General features: G+C 42.8%; 1 protein-coding gene across 4 annotated transcripts in view; it reads right to left on the bottom strand.

Moving 5' to 3' along the window:
* The window catches only part of LOC122550083 (integrin beta-1-like), a 101,307-nt gene extending 90,215 nt beyond the window's left edge, over window positions 1-11,092 (bottom strand). Inside the window, exon 1 of one of the 4 annotated variants that reach the window (XM_043690612.2) lies at window positions 10,957-11,092. In XM_043690612.2, the coding sequence (XP_043546547.1) occupies window positions 10,957-10,986 (30 nt within the window). In that variant the 5' untranslated portion in view covers window positions 10,987-11,092. Of the gene's footprint in view, window positions 1-226; window positions 337-10,804; window positions 10,931-10,956 lie in introns of those variants that run through there. The other 3 variants (XM_043690614.2, XM_043690617.2, XM_043690615.2) reach the window with 3 other exon arrangements.
* Between the last annotated feature and the right edge of the window lie 12,910 nt (window positions 11,093-24,002).

Genomic DNA, 24,002 nt, shown 5'->3' with positions numbered 1-24,002 from the left:
AACAACTCGCCATCACCACCCTCTAGCTTTGAGCCAGTTCTGTATCCAAATGGCTAGTTCACCCTTTATTCCATGAGATCTAACCTTGCTAACCAATCTCCCATGGGGAACCTTGTCGAACGCCTTACTGATCCATATAGACCACATCTACTGCTCTGCCCTCATCAATCTTCTTTGTTTGCAATTTGAGAGATTTTGCGATTGGACAGAATAAACATTAGCTTACTTTTGGTTCAGAAGAATGAGGAATTGTTTATGGGTAAAACCCCATAGCTCAGAAGTTTTTGGTTTCAGTTCACAGCAGTTCTGGTTGAAGATCGATGTAAGAAATATTTTCTGTCAGACAAGAGCGAGTTAGTTGATAACAGTTCGGAATTAGATTACCTCAATGTAAGTGGTCAATGGAAAGTTGGAAATAAATTGGTTTATTCTACTTTATCTTCATTTATTTTATATAATAAACTTCTGTTTTCATGTTAAAACATGATCTGCAGCTTTGTGTGCATGTCATTGAGTAATACAACATGGAAACAGGCCCTTTAACCCAAACTGGTCCATGCTGACCATGGTGCCCACTCAGCTGGTTCCAATTGCCTGTATTTGGTCCATATCCCTCTAAACCCTTTTCATCCATGTACCTATCCATATGTTTTTTTAAATGGTACTATTGTACCTGCCTCAACCACTTTCTCTGGCAGCCTATTCCATATACGCACCACTCTCCACTCTGTGAAGAAGTTGCCTCTCAAATCCTTCTTAAATCTTTCCCCTCTCACCTTAAACCTATGCCCTCTAGTTTTCAAGTCCCCATCTCTGGGAAAAAGACTGTATGCATTCATCTTTTCTATGTCCGTCATGATTTTATTCACCTCAATAAGATCACCCCTCATTCTCCATATTCCAAGGATTAAAGTCCTGTCCTAGCAAACCTCTCCTGTAACTCAGGCCTGCTAGTCCTGGCAACATGCTCATAAATCTTCTTTGTACTCTTTCCAGTTTAACTATATCTTTCCTATAACAGAGTGACCAAAACTGTACACTGTACTCCAACAGCAACCTTACCAATGGCTTATATAACTATAACGTAACATCTCAATTCCTGTACTCGATGCGTTGACTGATGAAGGCCAGCATGTTAAATGTCTTCTTCACGACCCAGTCTACCTGTAACGTCGCTTTCAAAGAATTACGTATTTGTATGCCCAGGTCCCTCTGTTCTAAACACTCCTGAGAATCGTACCATCTAGCAAAAACAATCTAAGTTTGTCCAACCTTACCTTATAGTTAATGTAGTTCAATCCAGGCAACTTCTTGGTAAATCTCTTTACCCATATTGTACCTAGGTTTGACTTTCCAAAATGTAACTCCTCACATTTATCTGTATTGAATTGCATTTGCCAATCCTCAGCCCACTTCTCCATCTGATCGAGATCCCTCTGTAATCTTTGATAACGTTCCTCACTATCAATGATACCTCCTAATTTCTTATCATCGGCAGGCTTACTAATCATGCCTTGTACATTCACATCCAGATCATTTATATAAATAATATCAAAGGTCCCAGCATTAATCCCTGTGGCACACCGCTGGGCACAGGCCTTAAGTTCGAGAATCAACTTTCAGACATCATCCTTTGCTTCCTACCATCGAGCTAATTTTGAATCCAATTGGCTAGTTGTCCTTGGATCCCATGTGACCTAACCTTCATGACTGGCCTGCCGTGCGGGACCTTGTCAAGTGTGTTTCAGTAAAAGATGATGTTGTTAGAACATAGAACAGTATGACACAGGAACAGGCCCTTCGTCTGTGCCAATCATGATGCCATTCTAAACTAATCCCATCGGCTTGCACACGGTCTGTATCCCTCTATTCCCTACCTGTTCATGTGTCTGTCTAAAAGCCTCTTAAACTTTGCTATCATACTTGTTTCTACCACCTTGCCTGGCAACACGTTCCAGACAACTATCAACCTCTGTATATAAAACTTGCCTCACACATCTCATTTAAAATTTGTCCTGCTCACCTTAAATCTGTGCCTTCTAGTAGTTTATATTTCTACCCTGGGAAAAAGACTCTGACTATGCATGCCTCCCTTAATTTTAAATCCTTCTATCAGATCGCCCTTCAGCCTCCAACGTTCTAGTGAAAATGATCCAAATTTGTCCGACTTTACCTTATAGCTAATGCATTCCGATCCAGGCAACTTCCTGGTAAATCTCTTTACCACATCCTTCTTATAGTGTGGCGGTCAGAACTGTATACATTACTCCACATGTGGCCAAACTAAAGTCTTGTACAGTTGCAACGTGATTTGCCAACTGTATACCCAATGCCTCAACCAATGAAGGGAGCTATGGATTTGCAGCCTAATACCCATCTGTATTCAAAGTTTGTGCAAAGATTTGTAGCTTGGGTGCTCGTTGTTGTGGTTCTGTTCGCCGAGCTGGAAGTTTTTGTTGCAAATATTTCGTCCCCTGGCTAGGCGACATCATCAATGCTTGGGAGCCTCCTGCGAAGCGCCTCTTTGATGTTTCCTCCGGTGTTTATAGTGGTCTGTCCCTGCCGCTTCCGGTTGTCAGTTTCAGCTGTCCGCTGTAGTGGTTGGTATATTGGGTCCAGGTCGATGTGTTCGTTGATGGAGTTTGTGGATGAATGCCATGCCTCTAGGAATTCCCTGGCTGTTCTCTGTCCGGATACCCACGCAACTTCATCAGCAGATGCCTAAGAGAAAGACCACGGAACGAGGACATACCACAATATACCAACCACTACAGCGGACAGCTGAAACTGACAACCGGAAGCGGCAGGGACAGACCACTATAAACACCGGAGGAAACATCAAAGAAGCGCTTCGCAGGAGGCTCCCAAGCACTGATGATGTCGCCTAGCCAGGGGACGAAACGTTTGCAACAAAAACTTCCAGCTCGGCGAACAGAACCTTTAGCAATCAAACCACGCAGGCTTGTTGTAAATCCAATTCAGAGCAAATCTCATACCCTCTTCAATTCTCTATCTCACTCTAAATTAAAGATCCAATCCCAAAGCATAATGTTATAAACTGCATAAGCATACCATACTTCAGATCTTATGCCAATTGTACTTCTGTAATGCTGCCAGATTGGGAATTCAAGGACTTCAACAATGATGAAAGCAATGTGATAGATGTCCAGATGAGATATGAAGGATATCATACTGTTCCCTACTGTTAAAACATAGAACATAGAACAATACAGCGCAGAACAGGCCCTTTGGCCCTCGATGTTGCACCGACCTGTGAACTAATCTAAGCCCATCCCCTAAACTTACTCCATCATCATCCATGTTTAAATGCCCCTAATCTTAACTACATTGGCAGGCAGGCCATTCCATGCCCTTACCACACTCTGAGTAAAGAAATTGCCTGTGACATGTGTTTTAAATCTATCACCCCGCGATTTGTAGTTATGCCCCCTTGTACAAGCCAACGTCATCATCCTAGGAAAAAAACTTTCACTGTCTACCCTATCTAATCCTCTGATTATCGTGTATGTCTCTATAACATCCCCTCTTAGCTTTCTTCTCTCTAATGAGAACAGACCCAAATCTCTCAGCCTTTCCCTCCAGACCAGGCAACATCCTGATAAATCTCCTTTGCACCTTTTCCAATGCTTCCACATCCTTCCTGAAATATAGCGACCAGAACTGTACACAATATTCCAGTGCAGCCGCACTAGTGTTTTGTATAGCTGCAGCATGACATTACGGCTCCAGAACTCAATCCCTCTACTAATAAAACCTAACACACTGTATACCTTCTTAACAGTACTATCAACCTGGGTGGCAACTTTCAGAGATCTATGTACATGGATTCCAAGATCCCTCTGCACATCCACACTACCAAGAATCTTTCCATTGTCCTAGTATTCTGCCTTCCTGTTATTCTTCCCAAAGTGAATCACCTCACATTTATCTGCATTGAACTCCATTTGCCACGTCTCAGCCCAATTCTGCAGTTCATCTAAGTCCCCCTGCAACATTCAACATGCACCCATACTGTCCTCTACTCCACCGAATTTGGTGTCATCTGCAAAATTACTAACCGATCCACCTATGCCTGTGTCCAAGTCATTTATAAAAATGACAAACAGCAGTGGTCTCAAAATCAAATCCTTGTGGCACACCACTAGTAACTGGATTCCAGGCTGAATATTTTCTATTAACCACCACTTGCTGCCTTCTTACAGAAAGCCAGTTTCTAATCCAAACTGCCAAATCACCCTCAATCCCATGCCTCTGCGTTTTCTCCAACAGCTTACCATGTGGAACCTTATCAAAGGCTTTACTGAAGTCCATGTACACCACATCAACTGCCCTACCCTCATCCACATGCTTGATCACCTTCTCAAAAAACTCAATGAGGTTTGTGAGACATGACCTGCCCTTGACGAAACCATGTTGACTATCTGCAAATTGTTACTTGCTAGATGATTATAAATCCTACCACTTATAATCCTTTCCAAAGGTTTTCCTACAACAGATGTAAGGCTCACTGGTCTATAATTACCTGGGTCATGTCTACTGCCCTTCTTGAACAAGGGCACAGCATTTGCAGTCCTCCAGTGCTCTGGTACTAAACTTGTAGACAATGATGACTCAAAGATCAAGGCCAAAGGCTCCAACATCTCCTCCCTAGCTTCGCCGAGAATCCTCGGATAAATTCCATTCAGCCCAGGGGACTTGTCTACTTTCACTCCTTCTTGAATTGATAACACCTCTTCCTTACTAACCTCGATCATTTCTAATCTAATATCCTGTAACTCATTCTTCTCTTCTCCTTTTCCTGAGTGAAGACAGATGAGAACTATTTGTTTAGCACCTCTCCGATCTCCACAGGGTCCACACACAACTTCCCACTTCTGTCTTTGTCTGGCCCTATTCCTACCCTAGTCATCCTTTTTTTCCTCACATACCTTAGGCTTTGTCTCCCTCCCTTAAATGACCATGTCACCACCTTCCTCCTTGACATCTCTACCCAGTTTCATCCCAGTTGCTTTCTTAAGTATGAGGCCCTCTAGCCCTCACCTCTCATCCCTCACCCCCTTACACTTACCCATGATAAATGGGTGATTCATGAAGGTCTATTCAAAATTGTTACGCACTTGATCCCTTATAAAATCAAACATTGGCATTCATATACAAAGACAACTAACATTTATTAACATCATTAAAAGCAGTCAATCAAATTGAGAATTTATAACCCTCATTCCATCCCACACCTGCCATCTCACATTGTGATAACCATAGGTATAGAAATAGCCATGTAGTAATGAACATATAATAGGATGGGATAAGCAATATATGCTTGCCCAGCAAGCAAAGCCCACATTATCTGAATTTTCTTTTGAAAGCTTAGCACTTCAAGTTGTCTTTGTTTTCACACTCCTGGAACAGATATTTTTCAATTCTCTCAGACAAAAACAGACTTTATCTTTCAATATTTAAAGGGCCAGTTATTTAAATAAAACCCCACCTGCTGCCTGCTCAATGTTCCATTCTTGTCTTCACTTGCTGCCCACCCTGTGCTTCCAAACTTGCCGCTCTGGTCTCTGTCCCCATCTCCACTCGCTCAAACTCTGTTCAGCTTACTGTTTCATTCAGCACTCAGGCTGCTGAGGGTTGGTGAGGCAGCCAGGACTCATGAGTTGGGAGTGGGTAGCAAGATGATCGAGAAGAGGGGCAGTGCGCAGGAGGTGAACAAGGTGATGAGATGCTGCCAAGTGAGGCAACAAGGAGCAGCAACTGACAAGCATCCAAAACGTTGTTATTTTCCATAGGCATTGCTGTATTGTAGCAGTGATTTCACAGGCATGTAACAGTGTGGCTGCTGGGAGATCAAATGGAGCCTGAAAATAAACAATTTTCCTCTGGATAGTGTTGAACTTCTTAACTGTGATCCTATCCAACTGAGCCATGGATAGTTTATTAGATAGTATCACTACAGTGTGGGAAGAGGCCATTCAGCCCATCAAGTCTGCACCGACCCTCCAAAGAACCTTCCACACAGACCCAGCCTCCCCACCCTATCCCTGTAATCCCACATTTCCCATGGCTAACCCACTTAATCTGCACATCCCTGGACACTATTGGCAATTTAGCATGGCCAATCCACCTCACCTCACCTGCCCACCTTTGAACTGCAGGAGGAAACCAGAGCACCCGGAGGAAACCCACGCAGACACAGGGAGAACATGTAAAGTTCACACAGACACAGGGAGAACATGTAAAGTTCAAACAGACAGTTGCCTGAGGGTGGAATCGAACCCATGTCCCTAATACTGAGGCAGCAGTGCTAACCACTGCAGCCTTCCCTAATTTGAGCTTTGAACATTGTCAAGAGGGAACAGAGAGGGCAACCACTGCATATCACAAGCTGCTGGCTTGCTCTTGTCGTTACTGTCAGTATGACTGGCCCAGTTAAAGCTTTGATCAATTGGTGACCCTGACTCTGTTGGTGTGTGACTCATAGATTGTGGTTCTGTTCATGGTCAGGAAAGGCTGACGAGACATTTTTTGCTGTTTGGACACCCTTCAAATCCTCCTATTACTGGTATGGTTTATTTATCAGAGAGGTTAGAAAGACTGAACTTTGTGAAATAATCAGCAAACATCCCAGCGCTTGACCTTCTGATAGTTAGCAGCAGCTGCCAGTGGTTTCAAAGCTTTACAATAATATCTGAAGGCTGTATACAATAACAACTAAAATCCATGATCGATTTCCTCTTTATCATCTCATATTACACCATTCTGGGAAGATTGCATTTTCTTTAACCCACAGTGAACTCAGCTTTGCTAGGGCTCTCTGCTGCCATATCCAGCTAAATATTCCCTAATGTCAACATCGGCTTCCCTTATCTATTTTCCAACATTTAACTCTTGAGTCAACTTTGGCAGAATGTAATCTAAGTGTCAATGTCCTTTTTTTGTTTTCACAAATAAGGCATACCCAAGCAATCATCCACGTAGTTAGGTGGATGCCAAGGCCATGGGAACATGGAGGTTAAGAGGGTAAATAACTGACACAGATCTACTACACTCTAGTTACAATGCTGTCAGGATCCACAGAAACATAACAATACAGAAAATGAGAAGGAATGAGCCACAGACGCACAGAATTTGTTTATAGTTCCCCTGTTAGTTGCCAACCAGCAAGAAAACAACGTTGTTACAAATTTAGCTCCTTAGTCCAGTCAACGGAGTTACTTTCAGTCAGCTTGGGTGGGGAAGGTGGCGGGAGATGGTAATGGTCTTGACACAGTATTAATTGGTGATTCATGCAACTTTATGTGCCTTTTCTTTTAATACACAAGGATTAACTTTCTTTGTTCACCACAATTCACTGAACTTTCTTGAGTTTTTGAAACTTGAAGGAATGCATAGTTGCTGTAAGTCAAGAATTGAGTGGCAATTTGTCTTTCTGTAATTTTCTCACCGAGTTGGTTTGGACAAGCTTCATCTACCAGTTGCACTGCAGTAACTCACCTAAGTTCCTTCACCTGTATCCTCAAAAACCATGATCTTTACCATCTAAAGAGACAAAGGCAACAAATATATGCAAATTCCACCACCTGAATGTTCCCCTCCAAGCCACATACCACCCTGACTTGGAAATATGCCATCGTTCTTTCAGCGTTGCTGGGTCAAAATGCTGGAGCTCCCTCCTGAGCAGCATAATGGGCATTCCTAAATCCAAGGGCTGCAGCATTCATGACAGCAGCTCACCACCACCTTCACTAGGGCTATAAGAGATGGCATTAAATGCACATATCCCTTAAATGAAAAAATAAAGGAAAAATGTTTATGCCTCATTTATTATCATTATAGGAATCTAACAACACCATAAGCAAAGGTGTTGCTCTTGCTTTTTTGTCATAAAAGTCCCCATTCAGTCTTGTAACTATGACCATGTTCTAAATCCCATAACTATTGGAAACAATGGGCACAATCTACATCAATGGAGCTGAGGTGGGGAAGGTCAAGAGTGTCAAGTTCCTACGAGTGATGATCACCAACAATCTGTCCAGCTCCTCCCATGTAGATGCAACAGTCAAGAAGGCACAACAATGCCTCTTCTTCCTCGGGAAGTTTGGGAAATTCAGCGAATCCATGAGGACCCTCACCAACTTTTACCGATGCACCACAGAAAGCATTCTACCTGGATCCATCACAGCCTGGTACAGCAACTGCTCTGCCCAGGACTGCAGGAAACTACAGATAGTTGTACACAAAGCTAAGACCATCCGTAGAATCCATTTATATTTCCTGTTATTGGAGAAAGGCTCCCAACATCATCAAAATCCCTCACACTCCGTAATAGTCTCTTCCATTCGGCAGAACATACAGAAACTTAAACACATGTTCCAGCAGTTTCAAGAACAGCGTCTTCCCCGCTGTATTTAGATGCTGAATGGAACTCTCCAAATTCAAATCTAATGTTGATCTTGCTTTGTGCATCTCCTGTGCAGCTGTAACTTTCTAAACCTCACTCTGTCTATACACACTACAATATGTATGTCTTTGTATGTTATGATCTGCCTGTACTGCAAAACAAAAGGTTTCACTGTACTTAGGTACATCTGACAACAATAAATCAAATCAAATCAAATTGCAACCCTCTGTGCTCGTTGGTGCCAAGTTTGGAGGTGGAATTAATGACTAGTTCATGGTCTCTTGCCACCTCTGCTGGTACTAACCCTGCTTCGGGCAGGGCAGGAGTGTCCCTATGGGGCAAGTCAGCAACTAAATCCTGGTGACCTTCAGTCTCTGCTTCAAAGGGAGCTGCTGGTCTCTCCATGCCTGGTATCTCTTGGTCAGGGAGAAAGTGAGGACTGCAGATGCTGGAGATCAGAGTCAATAAGTCTGGCACTAGAAAAGCACAGCCGGTCAGGCAGCATTCAAGGAGCAGGAGAATCAACGTTTCGAGCATAAACTCTTTATCAGGAACATTCTTGATGAAGAGCTCTTGGTCAGTGAGACTTCTCCCATTGAGGCCTTGACTCCATAGAAATGTAATCAGGAATCTGAATGCCTGATTGGCTGGCTTGGGGTGAACCTTCTCAAAAATAAAACAGGCATCCCACGTCTCTTGACAGTTCTCCAGGCTGCAGCTGAGACCCTTGACACCACAAAAAAGATTCCACCAGTGCGTTCCCATTCCTGTGCCAACCTTTCACATTGCTCCATACTACACATTATACAACAGAAAAAATCCCACAGTTAAAACTGATTATACAGTTAAGTTACCTTTACAGTCACTTGAGTGAACATACTGTGGATAAAAGTCATATAGAGGCCAGATATGTAAGGAGGGTTTTTAAAAATTCATTGACAGAATATGGGCCTTTCTGGCTAGGCCAGGATTTATTGTCCACCCCTAATTGCCCAGAGGGCAGTTAAGAGTCAGCCACATTGCTATAGATCTGGAGTCACACGTAGGCCAGACCAGGTAAGGATGGCAATTTCTTTTCCTAAAACCCAGATGGATTTTTCCAACAATCAACAATGGATTCATGGTCATCATTAAATTCTTACCTCCAAATTTTTTTGGGTTCAAATTCCACCATCTGCTGTGGTTGGATTCGAACCTGGGTGCCCAGAACATTTTCTGGGTCTCTGAATTAACGATCCAGCAATTATACCACTAGGTCATCGCCTCCCTAATTACGGTAGTGGGGTTTTCTCCCGAAAGTTTGTTTTATTGAACGGCTGAGCTATATTGGTTCCAGTACTTTTCCAATCCAATTCTGCAAAAGTGCCAAAAGGCAACTTGCGCAGGTGGAATTCCCTACCTTTCACCTTGTGGTTTCGCCCTTCATCTCATACAACAAAGACTAGACGTGACTCCACACCACATGAAGGTCAGAAAATTCAGTGGTAATTGTGAATTTGACTGAAAGTGCTGGAAGGGCAGATGATGCGGAATATTGGAATAGTTTTACATTAGTGTAAGGTGATATCAAAGAGACAGACAATGCCTTGTGCTGAGCTAAATGAAGGACTTTAATTTATCCAGTACACATTACTTGGATTGAGAAGTTGCAAAGTGTCCAGTTTCAATAATTGACATTCCTGAAATCTATGGTAGAGAGTGGTGCTAGATATTGTTCGCATACATACAGAATGCTCCTCACACAAAACCATATATAAAAGCATTGACACAAATCATGCAAATTCCAATATCCACAGTTTTGCATTTATACTTCAGCATCATTGTAGAATGTTAACCCAAAGCACTTCACAGAACCACAGGGAAATGTGGACATCTAGACAAAGGGGGAGACTTCAAGTGAGGTGACGAGTCAGGTTTTGATGAGAATCTGAAAGGAAGAGAGAGATGTGGCAAAATGGGAGCTGGGAGGCTGAAGGCAAATTGATCAAAGCAAATGGAAAGTGGGTGAAAGCACGAGAGAAGGAGATAGGTTAGTGTGAGGGCATGAGATTGAACATAACAGGGTCTAGGGCAGCCATGGTGAAAATTAAAAACAAAGCATCAATCTGATCAAGACTCGAAATTGTTAACATAGCCAGCTGGGTGCAAATCCCAAAAAGAAACATTATTGACCCGGAAGAGGTTTTCAACCAGCTGTCTGACTAGCAATCACATTTGCGAAAACAAACTCAGAATGATGGAATAAAGCCAATTCTAAACGTTTGCAACGGTTACTGTGTTTCTGGATTTGCTCAATGAAACCAGCAGAACTGTACGGGAAAGACATTGCAACCATCAAGGGAACAGAAAGAGAAAACAGGGCACATCCGATCACCTTACCTTGACAGTGCAACCAATGTCAATCTCTGACCAGCGCGTGATTAGTGACGGACCTGAGTCTGGACTGTAGGCAGTGGCACACACACACAGAGCCAGAGACACTTCCGTTTCTCTGTTTACTTTCTTACTAAATGTTTCTGACCCTCACCCACCTCCTGTGCAGCATTGGAAGCTTGTCCCATTTGGAAGACACTTGTCTCAGCAAAGCTGTGAAAAAAGACACTTCCTGTGAAAGTGTTTGCCAAAAATAATATTCATTGTTCTTGGAGGAGCTCAGTTTTCCCCGACTCCTCACCCAGAAGAGCAAATTGATTGACATCTGGAAATTTAACCCCTCTTTTCTTTTTCCCCAGCAAATAGCAAAATTATATCCTCTTCTCCAGAAAAACAGTGGCATATCAAATGTGGGAGCTGCCACCCAGTGGCACTTATCATTGCAGTTAGCTTGAATCTGTTTGTGTGCTTCTTATTCAAAATGAAATTAATTCAGTCAACACACCTGATCAGAAAGGTTTGTAACCATTTACAATGTAATGCTTTCTTCAGTGAGTAATTCACCACTACACGTACCAATGCCATGTATCATACACTTTCTATTCATTTTGTCCATTTTTTAAATCAGATTTTTAGTGCTAGTACCTTTGACACAACATTTCACCATTCACCATTCACCATTCACTTCCTTGAGTAGTCAAGAAGTAAACTCAAACAGGTTGTTACGTTGAGTGATCTGACTGCACAGCAGGAGAGGAAGACAAAAGCAGGAGCGGGAGTGGTAGAGGATTTATTAGTTAGGGGAACAGACAGGTTCCACAGACGTAACTTCAGGATGGTGTGTGTCTTCCATAGCACCAGGCTCAGGGAAGTCACTGAGTGGCTGCAGGTACCCTGAAAGGAGAGGGTGACAGCACAGAGGTCATGGTACACATTGGTGCCAATAGTATAGATAGAATGAGGGATAAAGTCTTGCATCAGAAATTTAGGGAATTCGACAGTCAACTAAAGAGCAGGTTGCAATCTCTGGATTATGCCTGGTACCAGCAAATGCAGAAATAGAGGTACAGGGCAGGTGTAAGTGTGGCACAGGAGTTGCTGCAGGAGGGAGGGTTTTAGTTTCCTGGATCACTGGGACTTTTTCTGGGAAAGGTGGAAGTTCTACAGGGGGACAGTGTGCAACTGAACCAGAGTAGGCTTAACATCCTTGTGTTGGTGGTGGTGGCGAACGGGCTCCTAGCACTGCTGGGAAGGATTTAAACCAGCTTAGAGGGAATACGGACATGGTGCATTCATTCAGTACAGTAGAAAAGGAATCAAGGCAGAGGGTGCTCAGTCATATTGAGTGTCCAGAGTATTTTTAGATTAGATTAGATTACTTACAGTGTGGAAACAGGCCCTTTGGCCCAACAAGTCCAGACCGCCCTGCCGAAGCGCAACCCACCCATACCCCTACATTTACCCCTTACCTAACACTACGGGCAATACGGGTATTGTAGGTAAAACAGATAAATTCAGGATGTAACTTGACACATGGATTTATGATGTGGCTATCACAGAGACATAGTTTAGGACTGGCCACTCATCCTTCTGAGGTGGTGGTATTGCATTACTAATTCAGGTGCCGATTACTGCAATAAGAAGGGATGATATCTTGGAAGGGTCTTCAAATGAGGCTTTCTTGGGAGACCTGTTTCTGAGGAACGGAAAGGGGGCAGTGACACTGATGGGAGTGTATTATAGAATCCAAAACAACAGGCAATAGAGAAGCAGAAATGTGGTCAATTCATTGGTGTGTAGAAAAAATAAGAGGGTAATTATATTGGGAGATATCAATATCTCCAGCATTAATTGGGATCATCATAGTGCAAGGGTATAGAGGGGGCAGACTTCTTGAAATCTATTGAGAAGAGCCCTTTAACATAGAGGTGAATAAGGGATGGGGCAGTGCTGTACCTGGTTCTGGGCAATGAAGCTAGATTGGAGCTCAAAGTGGCAGGGGGAGTATTTTAGTGATAGTGACAAACAGCATAGATTTTAAGTAGAACAGTGGTGGGGAGGGGGTGGGACATGGAACTGGCAAGAGTACAGGCCAAACATGTTCCCTTTTGGGTGAAATATAGTAGCAACAGGCCAGAGAACCCCGAATGTCGAGGAATATTCAGGACTGGATAAGAAGGAATAGAGAGGCTTTGGTACCAGGTATCTGATCACATGATATCGGGTGAGCTGGCAAGATGGATACAGAACTGGCTTAGTCATAACAGACAGAGGGTAGTAGCGGAAGGATGCTTGTCGCAACGGAGGGTTGTGACTAGTGGTGTTCCACAGGGATCAGTGCTGGGACCTCTGCTGTTCATGGTCCAGATAAATGATTTGCAGGAAAACGTAGCTTGTCTAATTAGTAAGTTGGCAGATGATACAAAGATTGGTGAAGTTGCAGATAGTGATGAGGATTGTCAGAGGATATAGCAGGATATAGATCAGTCTGAAGCATGGGCAGGAAATGGCATTTGGAGTTTAATCTGGACAAATATGAGGTGATGCATTTTGGAAGGTCATGTGCAGATGGAAATTATACAGTGAATGGCAGAACCCTTACGAGTATTGACATGCAGAGGGATCTGGGTGTGCAGGTCGACAGATCACTGAAGATGACAGTGCAAGTAGATAAGGTAGTAAAAAAGGCCTCTGGCATGCTTACCTTCATTGGAAAGGGCATTGGGTATAAGGATAGGCAAGTTATGCTGCAGCTTTAGTTCGGCCACACTTGGAATATTGCATACAGTTTGGATCACCACACTACCAGAAGGATGTGGATGCTTTGGAGAGGGTACAGAAAAGGATGTTGGCTGGTATTAGGGACTTTAGCTATGAAGAAAGGTTGGACAGAGTGGGTTTGCTTTCACTGGAATGCAGGAAGTTGAAGGGTGATCTGATACAAGTTTATAAGATTATGAAAGGCATGGATGGAGTAGAAAGTATGTGGCTTTTCCCAGGGTGGCTGAGTCAATTATTAGAGGACACAGGTTCAAGGTGTGAGGGAGGGATGCTTAGAAGAGATACGTGAGGCAAGTTTTTCACACAAAGGGTGGTGAGTGCCTGCCAGAAGGGGTGATGGAAGCAATAGCAGTGTTCAAGTAGTATCCGGACGTATACATGAATAAGAAGGGAATAGAGAAATATGGAGACTGTCAGTGAAGCTGGTTTTAGTATGGAGGGACAAAATATGTTGGTGCAGGCTTGGAGGGCAGAAAGGCCTGTTATTGTGCTGATTTGTTCTTTATTCTTTGTTCTTTTAACAAAGGAAGCAAATCAATACAGACCTTAATGGAGCATAGAAAGCGTAGGAATGAACTTAAGAAAGCATTTAGGAGAGCAAAGAGGGGGCATTTAAAAACTCCCATGGTAAGATTAGGGAGAATCCAAAGATAACGGTTAAATACGTGAAGTGGAAGAGACTAACCAGGGAAAGAGGGACTAGGGACCAATCTTTGGTAGGAGGGCTGGTACGGCGTTGAGCAAGTACTTCGCATCTGCCTTTAATTTGGAGAAAGAGGACTTTGGCACAGAATTCAGGAAGATGGGCTATGAGGTTCTTCAGCAGTTCGACATAGGGAGTGAGGAAGTATGGCAGGTTCAAAAATGACCAGATCCCCAGGTCCCTGATATGTTGTATCCCAGGCTATTGAGGCAGTTGAAGGAGGAGATTACAGGAACCCTGAACTAAATTTTGAATTCCTCTCTGGCCATTGGGGAGGTGTAAGAGGACCAGAGGACAGTTTCTCAAGAAGGATGACAGGAATAAACCAGGGAATTACAGACCAGTGAATCTCCCAACCATGGTAGGGGAAAATATTGGAGAAAATTCTGAAGGACAAAATGACTCTCCACTTGGAGAGACTACATATGATCAGGATTAGTCAGCTTGACCTTGTCAGAGGGAGGTCATGTCTATCAAATCTCTGAATTTTTTTAAGGAGGTGACCAGGTGTGCAGATGAGGGTAGTGCAGTTGATATAGTTTATGTCGATTTTAGCAAAGCATTTAACAAAATTCTACATAGGAGCCTGATAAAAAAAGGTTCCTGGGTAACTTAGAAAGTTTTATCTAAAATTGGCTTAGCGCCAGGAGACAGAGGCTGATGGTAGAAGGTTGCTTGTGTGACTGCAGCCAGGTGTCCAGTGACATACCACAGGGATCAGTACTGAGTCCCATACTTTATATAAATGACAAAGAAGAAAATGCGAGGGCGAAGTGATGTCAGTTTGTAGATGACACGAAGATTGGCCATATCGTTGATAATGAGGAAGAAGGTCCTAGGTTACAGGAAGTTATAGTTGGATTGGTCAGATTTGTAGATGGGTGACAGATGTAACTTAACACTGATAAGTATGAGGTGATGCAATTTGGAAGAAGTGACAAGACAAGGGAGTACTCAATGAATGGCTAGACACTAGGAAGTTCAGAGGAACGGGGGATTTTGGAGTAGTTTTCCTTAAATCACTGAAGGCAGCAGATTAATAGGGTAATTAAGGCATAAGGGATATGCCTTTATTCATCAAGCATTGATTATAAGAGCAAGGAGGTTATGTTGGAGCTGCATAGAACTTTGGTTAGGTCACAGCTGATGTACTACGTGCAGTTCTGGTCATAACACAAGGGTACAGATGTGAATGCACTGAATAGGGTGAAGACGAGATACGCTAAGATGTTGCCCGAGATAAAGCACTAGCCAGAAAGGGAGGCCGGATAAGCATGGGCTGTTTTCTACAGAGCAAAAAAAGACTGAGGTGGGGACCTATCAGAGGCGAATAAGGTTATGAGGGACATGGATAGGGTGAATAGAAATCAGCTGCTCCTAAGTTAAAGGGTCAAAAACAAGAGGGTATAATTTTAAGGTGAAGAGCAGGAAGTTTGGAGGGGATTTCAAAAACATTTTTTTCAGCCAGAGGGTGGTGGGAGATCTGGAACATCCTGCCTGGGAGGGTGGTTGAGGCAGGAAACCTCACAACCTTTAAAAAGTACTTGGATGAGCATTGAAGTGTCATAACAGTGAAGGCGATGGGGCTAGTGTGGGAAAGTGGGACTAGTTCAGATTAAAAATATTTTTTATTGGGACAGACAGATGGGACAAAGGGCCTCATCTGTATTGCATGATTCTATGATTTCCTTAATCTGACTATCTGACTGCATACCCTAAAGAACTCAGTTCAAATTCCAGTCTCAATTCTCAGTTAAATATCCTGCCACAGCACAGAAAGGCATCATTTGTCAAGCAAGGGCTTTACCATTTAAGTACTGCGCTTGAGCAGTGTCCATATGGGTGCTATGAACTCACACTAGCCCAGCCACAATCAATAACAGTTCATTGAAGGCCATAATCCTAATCAATGACTTTCAGACACTCCAAGTGTTTTTTTTTTGTAAATCAATAACAAGTGTGCCACATGCACATGTAAATATGTTAGATTGAAAAGAAAATCCCAGCAGAAATCCAAAAAGCACCAAATCCAGAACACAAACTGTTTTGTTTTGTCTTCATCTTGAATCAACGATATCACAAATAGCTACCTACTTTTCGGAACTAGATTGCTGACATTTACTCCTTTGTTCCACTGAACAAGTGCCCCAGAGTGAGGTCATGAATCAGATATTCCCATTTCATCAACCTACACTAAACACCTTCCTTTCCCTTAGCTCCAGGCTCCTACAAGCAGCAGACTTCATATTTCATACCACCTTTTCGGAATTATTGCTAATGTCTCTGAATGACTAATGATCTGGGGACAAGGATTCAAATCCCTCTACCACAGTTAGCAAAATTTAAATTCAATCAGTAAATTCAATTAAATAAAATTAATGAATGCAGAATAGAAAGCTAGTTTCAATAATGAAGCCTGGAAATTAACATTGATTGCAGGAAATACCCATCTGGTTCACTAATGAACTTAAGGGAAGGAAATCTGCCACCCATACCATTGTAGCTATTTATAACCAATCTGTTCAGGCATGAATGAAACACATTTGGAGCAGGTGGGCCTGCTAGCCCAGAGTTAAGGACACCACTACTGCAAACAGCGCCCCTCCTTACCTGCCATATATTGTAGCGGTACTGAAGGGGTTAATGCTCATGTTACTTTGGTTCCACCCATGTCATATACAGTCTGTTGTAGGGAAACAAGGAATCTATTGTAGCATTGAAGAGGGCAGATGTATCTGACCCAGTTTCATAAGGTCTTTTTTATTTGTGCCTGACTAAATGTAGTTGTACTGTTACTATTTGTAATAACCCTGCTTGTTATCTAAGAACAGTGTTTCTTCTGTAGATGCTCTATGGTGACATATTCTCTATCACTAATCACTGGATGCGTCCAAGACAAAGCCTAGAATGAGCAGATTGCTTTATGAGGTAACACCAGACAGGCTTGGCCTGTATCCTCTGGAGTTTAGATGAGTCAGTGGTGATTTAATTGAAACATATCAGATCCAAAGGGGATCTGACTGTGTGAGTGTTGAAATATGTTTCCTCTTTCGGGAGATCTAGAGCTAGGGTCACAGATTGAAAAACAGGGAAACATTTTTTTCTCTCAGAGAATTGGAATTTGTTTCCTCAAAAGGCAGTGGATGCAGAATCTTTAAATATTTTTAGGCAGAGGTGGTAGATTCTTTAGTACCATGGAGATGCTAGATCCCTTATTGTCCATGATATATATAAACTGTATAAATGAGCATGTGATAAGTAAGTTTGCGGATGACACAAAGATTGACTGGGTCATGAATAATGAGGAAAAAAGGCCATAGGTTACAAAAAGATAGAGATGAATTGGTCACATGGGCAGATGAGAGGCAGATGGAATTTAACTGTGATAAATGTGAAGTGAGGTACTTTAGAAGAAGTAACAAGACAAGGGAGTACTCAATGAATGACAGGACACTGGGAAGCTCAGGGGAACAGAGGGATCTTGGGGTATTTGTGCACAGATCCCTGAAGGTAGCAGAACAAGTTAACAGGGTAATTAAGAAAGCATAGGGGACACTTGCCTTTATCGATTGTGGAATAGGTTATAAGAGCGGGGAAGTTATGTTGGTACTGTCAAAAACGTTGTTTAGGCCACAGCTGGAGTAGTGTGCAGTTCTGGTCACTACCATTAGGAAAGATGTGGCTGCGCTGGAAAACATGCAGAGGTTGGATGATGGCTCAGTGGCTAAAACTGCTGCGTCACAGCATCAGGGACACAGATTCAATTTTAGCCTTGGGTGGCTCTGTGGTGTTTGCACATTCTCCTCATATCTGTATCACACTCTGACTCTATATTTGGGGATATGCAGCCATGGTCTTATTGACCAGTGGAGCCAGCTTGAAGGACCAAATAGCCTATCCTTGTTCCTTGCTTTAATGTTCATAAAGTAAAGACAAAGAAGGATTGGTAGGAGCAACCTATCTCAGACAAGACTTAGCCAGTGATTCATACTGGTAGATGACCGAACCAGGTACCAGGAATGGTGACCTGGTAAAATACCATCCTTAGAGTGGTGCTGGAAAAGTACAGCAGATCAGGCAGCATCAGAGGAGCAGGAAAATCGGCGCTTCGGGCAAAAGCCCTTCATCGTTCCTGATGTCGATTTTCCTGCTCCTCGGATGCTGCCTGACCTGCTGTGCTTTTCCAGCACCACTCTAATCTTGACTCTGATCTGCAGCATCTGCAGTCCTCACTTTCGCTTAAAATACCATCCTTACCTAGTTTGGCCTACAAGTGACAACAGATCCACAGTAATATAGTCAACTTTTAATTGACATCTAAAATAGTCTCGGAAGTTACTCAGATCAAGGGCAATTACATTTTGGGCAACAAAAGCTGGCCTTACCTCCTCTGCCCACACCACACAAAAAAACCCCAAACATTATAAAACAAAACATGACACCAAATCACAGAAAGGGAAATTCAGTCAGTTTCGAAAATTTTAAAAAGTGCATTATAACAGAAACATGAAGCTTGAGAAGTACATTTGGAGCTTAGAACTTAGACACAGGTATCAATAGTGGAGCAATTAAAATTAGAGATATGCATGAGGCCAGAATTAGATGGACAAACATCACTCAACTATTTGAACTGTTCTTTGCAAATTCTTTACTCAGTAAATCTGTGAAGAATGCTAGAGGATTTCTATTTCCTCATCTGCCCATTTATGTGGCCAATAAACTGCAGAGACAAGTCTACGGTCAGCCAACTCATGAACTGATTGATTGATCCATAAAGTTAGCTGCAATTGTTTTTGTGTGGGTATCCTACCTCATTGTCTGACCTTATCAAAACACAGCAGATATATTTGGACTATAAATAGGAATTTGCTAAGAAAATAAACAGGCTGATCTGGTTTACGAACTATATCAATTGCCAATGGGATCAGTATTGAAAACAGCATTGGGGTTGGGGGTGATGGCGGGGATATGGCAATTTGAGTGACAGCTGGGGAGTTGACATTGGTGAAGAAGGAAGAGATAAACAACAGACAAACTAGGATTACATCAGAGCAGCAACAAAGGGTTAGACTATAAACCATTAAACATAGGAGCAGATGTAGGCCAGTCAGTCCAATGAATTTGCTCTGCCATTTAATGAAATCATGGATAATCCTCAACTCTACTTTCCTGCCTACAAGATTCAAGTTAGGAATGTGATGGAATATTCCCCATATATTTGGATGGATGAAACTCCGAGCTGAAAATGTGTTGCTGGAAAAGTGCAGCAGGTCAGGCAGCATCCAAGGAACAGGAGAATCGACGTTTCGGGCATAAGCCCTTCTTCAGGAATGAAGAATGGGATATGCAGCCATGGTCTTATTGACCAGTGGGGCTGGCTTGAAGGGCCAAATAGCCTATCCTCATTCCTGAAGAAGGGCTTATGACCGAAACGTCGATTCTCCTGTTGCTTGGATGCTGCCTGACCTGCTGCGCTTTTCCAGCAACACATTTTCAACTCTGATCTCCAGCATCTGCAGTCCTCACTTTCTCCTCCTGGATGAAGCTCCAACAACACTTGAGAAGTGTTGACATCATCCAGGACAAAGCAATGTCATTGGCATCATGTCCACAACATCCACTCCTTCCACCACCGACACTCAATAACAGGGCAGTGTGTACTATCTGCACGATGCACTGCAGAAATTCACCAAAACTTCTTAGCTAGCACCTTCTATAACCAAATCCATTTCCACCTAGAAGGACAAGGACAGCTGCAAGTTCTCCTCCAAGCCTCTCACCATCTTGACTTATATATCACCATTCCCTGTTGCTGGGTCAAAGTCCTGGATCCCATTCCGAAGGACATTGTGGGTTAACCCACAGCACACGGGCTTTCAGCAGTTCCTTTTTTTTTTCCCTGTAACTTGTATTTTGTTTATAGATTAGATTGATTGGCTCACAGAGTTGGTTCACATAGCACTACAATGGATCTGTTAGCAAGTGGCACGCATTGAAGGAACTGCATTTTTCTTAGACCTGGACAACCATTCCAAGCAATTGAAGCATTATATATAAAAACATTTCCAGCCTCCCCAGTGACCAGTGAACTGTAAAATGTATCCAGTATTCCAACATCTGTCTCCATTTGTAAAATTGGATGCATTCCATCTAGTGCAAGAATCTTACAAATGTACAGTGCGGCTTTTAAATTTGAAATCCTCACTTGATGGATTACTGCTATTTGCTCCATGCATTCCTCACTACTGCACTTTCTAGATTGGAAAATACCGAAGGTGTTTTATAAAGTCTCTTTTATTGCTTCGGGGTGTCTGTGTGTGACACCTTAACAAAAATAAGTATTTCACAAATTCAACTCTGGTAGTTGCTGTTAAGACAGAATAAAACTTACAGCAATTGTACAGCACATACTATCCTAATATACACTCAATGACTTTCTTCACTGCAACATTTCAATATCTCAGTAGAATTGGCCCTGAATTCTGCCAAAGAAAAGTCAACGTAAAATAATTCGAAAAACACAAAAGACAAATTTGGCAATTATTGACTATAATTCTCCATGCAATTGCTATATTTAGCCACTGGATGGTGTGTACCCTAAGGTTTCCTGGCTTCAATCATCAAAAGCTGGAAGTTCAGAAGAGTTTTCCAGTATGGTATAACCAGTTAGGCGGATCTAAATCCACCCAGATGAATCTTAGCGGAAAAAGATACAAGGCCTCTTAGGAAATAACTCTTCCAATTTTCTTTGTTGTATTTTCTCTAGTTTATGGTGTTGTGTTGCAATTAAATACATGCTTCGATAAAACTTACTGTTGGAATGCAGGAAACATAACAGCCAATCAAAATCTTTCGACCACAATGTAATAATAACTTGATACTGTGTCTCTGTGATATTGATTGTGGGATCAATATTGATTAAGAAGCAGGGATAACACCTCACCCTCCTTCAAAATGGTCCCACGGGATCTTTAGCGGATGCCATTTGTTATATGATACCCAAACAGGTAGTTTGAGCCTCAGTTTAGAAACTGATCTGAAAGACAGTATGTCCATGGGTGTAGCACCCCCTCAGTACAATACTCAGTTTTGCTCTTTGCACTCACACCCTTGAACTTGAAAATTTAGAAGTCAGAGTGGCTGTAAGATACGACAATAAGTTATTGGCATAGGATGAGATCAGTTAGTCCATCAACTCTGCTCCATCAATCAATCATGGCTGAGTGACAACAACAGAGCTACACATAACATATGGGAAGGATAACATTGGAACTGGCCTAGATTTTCCTTGTTTTAATCATGTTGAATTTTCCTATTTTTTTTGTCAAAATGTCATTTTCAAGGATATTCATGGTAGGTAGTCTGCCACGGCCTATTGCCTCAGACATTGGCTTTCTCTTCACTCATTAGTTATGGAACCAGTCTATCTGGCATGGGCTCATGCAGGAGCAGTAATGAAAGGGCTCACCATGATGAGGACTTTGTGACATTCATGCTGTTGCTGTTACTGTGATATCTAACCCTGCTCACAGCATTTCAGGTACTGCGAGCTAGGAGCTGTACTCCTGTACCTTTCAATCTTAATAAAAGGTGCAAGAAGGGAAGATGCCATACTGCTCATTCTTCAGGGACTTGGAGATCCTGGTGGTCAAGGTGGCCATGAGGAGGGAAGAAGATGACTGCTCATGTGGAGGTTCTGACATCTCCCTGTCCAACGAGCTGATGAGCTCCATAGGACTGTTCTTCGACTCCAGTTCAAACTCATTCTAATCCCAAACAAGTTTTCACCCCCTTATGCACACTAATTCCCTCTCTTATGTAGCTACTACTGGGATCTGATACAAGAAGAAGCCCAGCACTGCCCACACTGAGCTCAACTCCACTTCTGGGAAGAAGCTATTCAACCCTTAGAGGCTGCACCAGCAAGGGTTCAGCCCTCACCCTGCCCCACCTCAGGCAGGGCACACTTTCTAGGTTAGAATCAGGAACAACATTGAATCATCAGATGATACAGTACAGAAGTGGTCCTTGGACCATTAAATCCGTAGACAGCTGCCAACACTAGTCCCAGTTTCCTGCACTTGCCCATGGCCTTGAATGTTATGACACATCAATGCTCATCCAAGTACCTATTAAAGGCAGTGATGTTACTCGCCTCAACTCCCCTCACAGGCAGTGCAGTCCAGATTCCCAGCATCCTCTGAGTGAAACCAGTGAGCTCTTCTCTGCTGTATCTCTGGAGCTGGACAAGGAAGAAACATTCCAGGTCTCTGGAATTTTTAGGACTGTCAGAGACCGGGCATCTGCTCAAATCCAGGCAGATGACAATCCCATGATTTCAACCATTAATGACTTCGTCAAACTGCACAGAGCAACACAGGAATAGCATTTATTACTCGCTCCCTAATTGCCCTTGAGAAGGTAGTGATGAGCTGTCTTCTTGAACCACTGAAATCTACATACTGCAGGTTGACCCACAATTCCTTGAGGGAGGGAATTCCAGGATTTCACTCAGCGATAGCAAAAGAATGGCAATATTGAAATGAATTGAATTGAATTGAATGAGGTTTATTGGCGCATGGACTCACATGAGTACAGTGAAAAGGACAATGAACAAAGAAAATTTACAGCTCAGGAACAGGCCCTTCGGTAGTCCAAGCCTGAGCTGATCCAAATGTACTGTCTAAACCTGCCGGTCAAGTCCTAAATATTTGTATCCCTCTGCTCCCCACCTACTCATACATCTGTCCAGACGCATCTTAAATGAATCTACCATGCCTGCCTCTACCACCTCTGCTGGCAACGCGTTCCAAACGCCCACCACCCTCTGTGTGAAGTACTTACTGCGTGTATCCCCCTTAAACTATCCACCTCTCACCTTGAAAGCGTAACCTCTCATTATTGAATCCTTCACCCTGGGAAAAAGCTTGTCTCTATCCACCCTGTCTATACCCTTCATGATTTTGTAGACCTCAATCAGGTCCCCCCTCAATCTCCTTTTTTCGAATGAAAATAAACCTAACCTACTCAACCCCTCTTCATAGCTTGCACATTCCATACCAGGCAACATCCTCGTAAACCTTCTCTGCATCCTCTCCAAAGTGTCCACATCCTTTTGGTAATGTGGCGACCAGACCTGAACACAGTATTCTAAATACGGCCGAACCAATGTCTTGTACAATTTTAACATGACTTGTCAGCTCTTAAACTCAATACCCTGTCCAATGAAAGCAAGCATACTATATGCCTTCTTGACCACTCTATCCACCTGTGCAGCAACCTTCAGGGTACAATGGACCTGCACTCCCAGATTTCTCTGCCCATCAACTTTTCCCAAGGCTCTTCCGTTCATTGTATAATTCGCTCTGGAATTAGTCTTGCCTAAATGCATCACCTCACATTTTTCTGGATTGAAAACCATTTGCCACTTTTCCAACCAACTCTCCAGCCTATCTATATCCTCCTGTATTCTCTGACAGTCCCTTATGCTTTCTGTTACTCCACCAATCTTCGTGTCATCTGCAAACTTGCTGATCATACCAACAGTGCCCTCTTCCAGATCATTTATGTATATTACAAACAACAGTGGCCCCAACACTGATCCCTGTGAAACACCACGGGTCACCTTTCTCCATTTCGAGAAACTCCCTTCAACTACAACTATCTGTCTCCTGTTGCTCAACCAGTTCTTTATCCACCTGGCTAGAACACCCTGCACAC

This window comes from Chiloscyllium plagiosum, unplaced genomic scaffold (assembly GCF_037043375.1).
Source record: "Chiloscyllium plagiosum isolate Xiang-an unplaced genomic scaffold, Cpla_swu_hap1 HiC_scaffold_5, whole genome shotgun sequence".
In the NCBI taxonomy this organism is placed as follows: domain Eukaryota; kingdom Metazoa; phylum Chordata; class Chondrichthyes; order Orectolobiformes; family Hemiscylliidae; genus Chiloscyllium; species Chiloscyllium plagiosum.
Note: the sequence above shows the minus strand (reverse complement) of the source record. Positions and strands in the feature narration are given on the sequence as shown.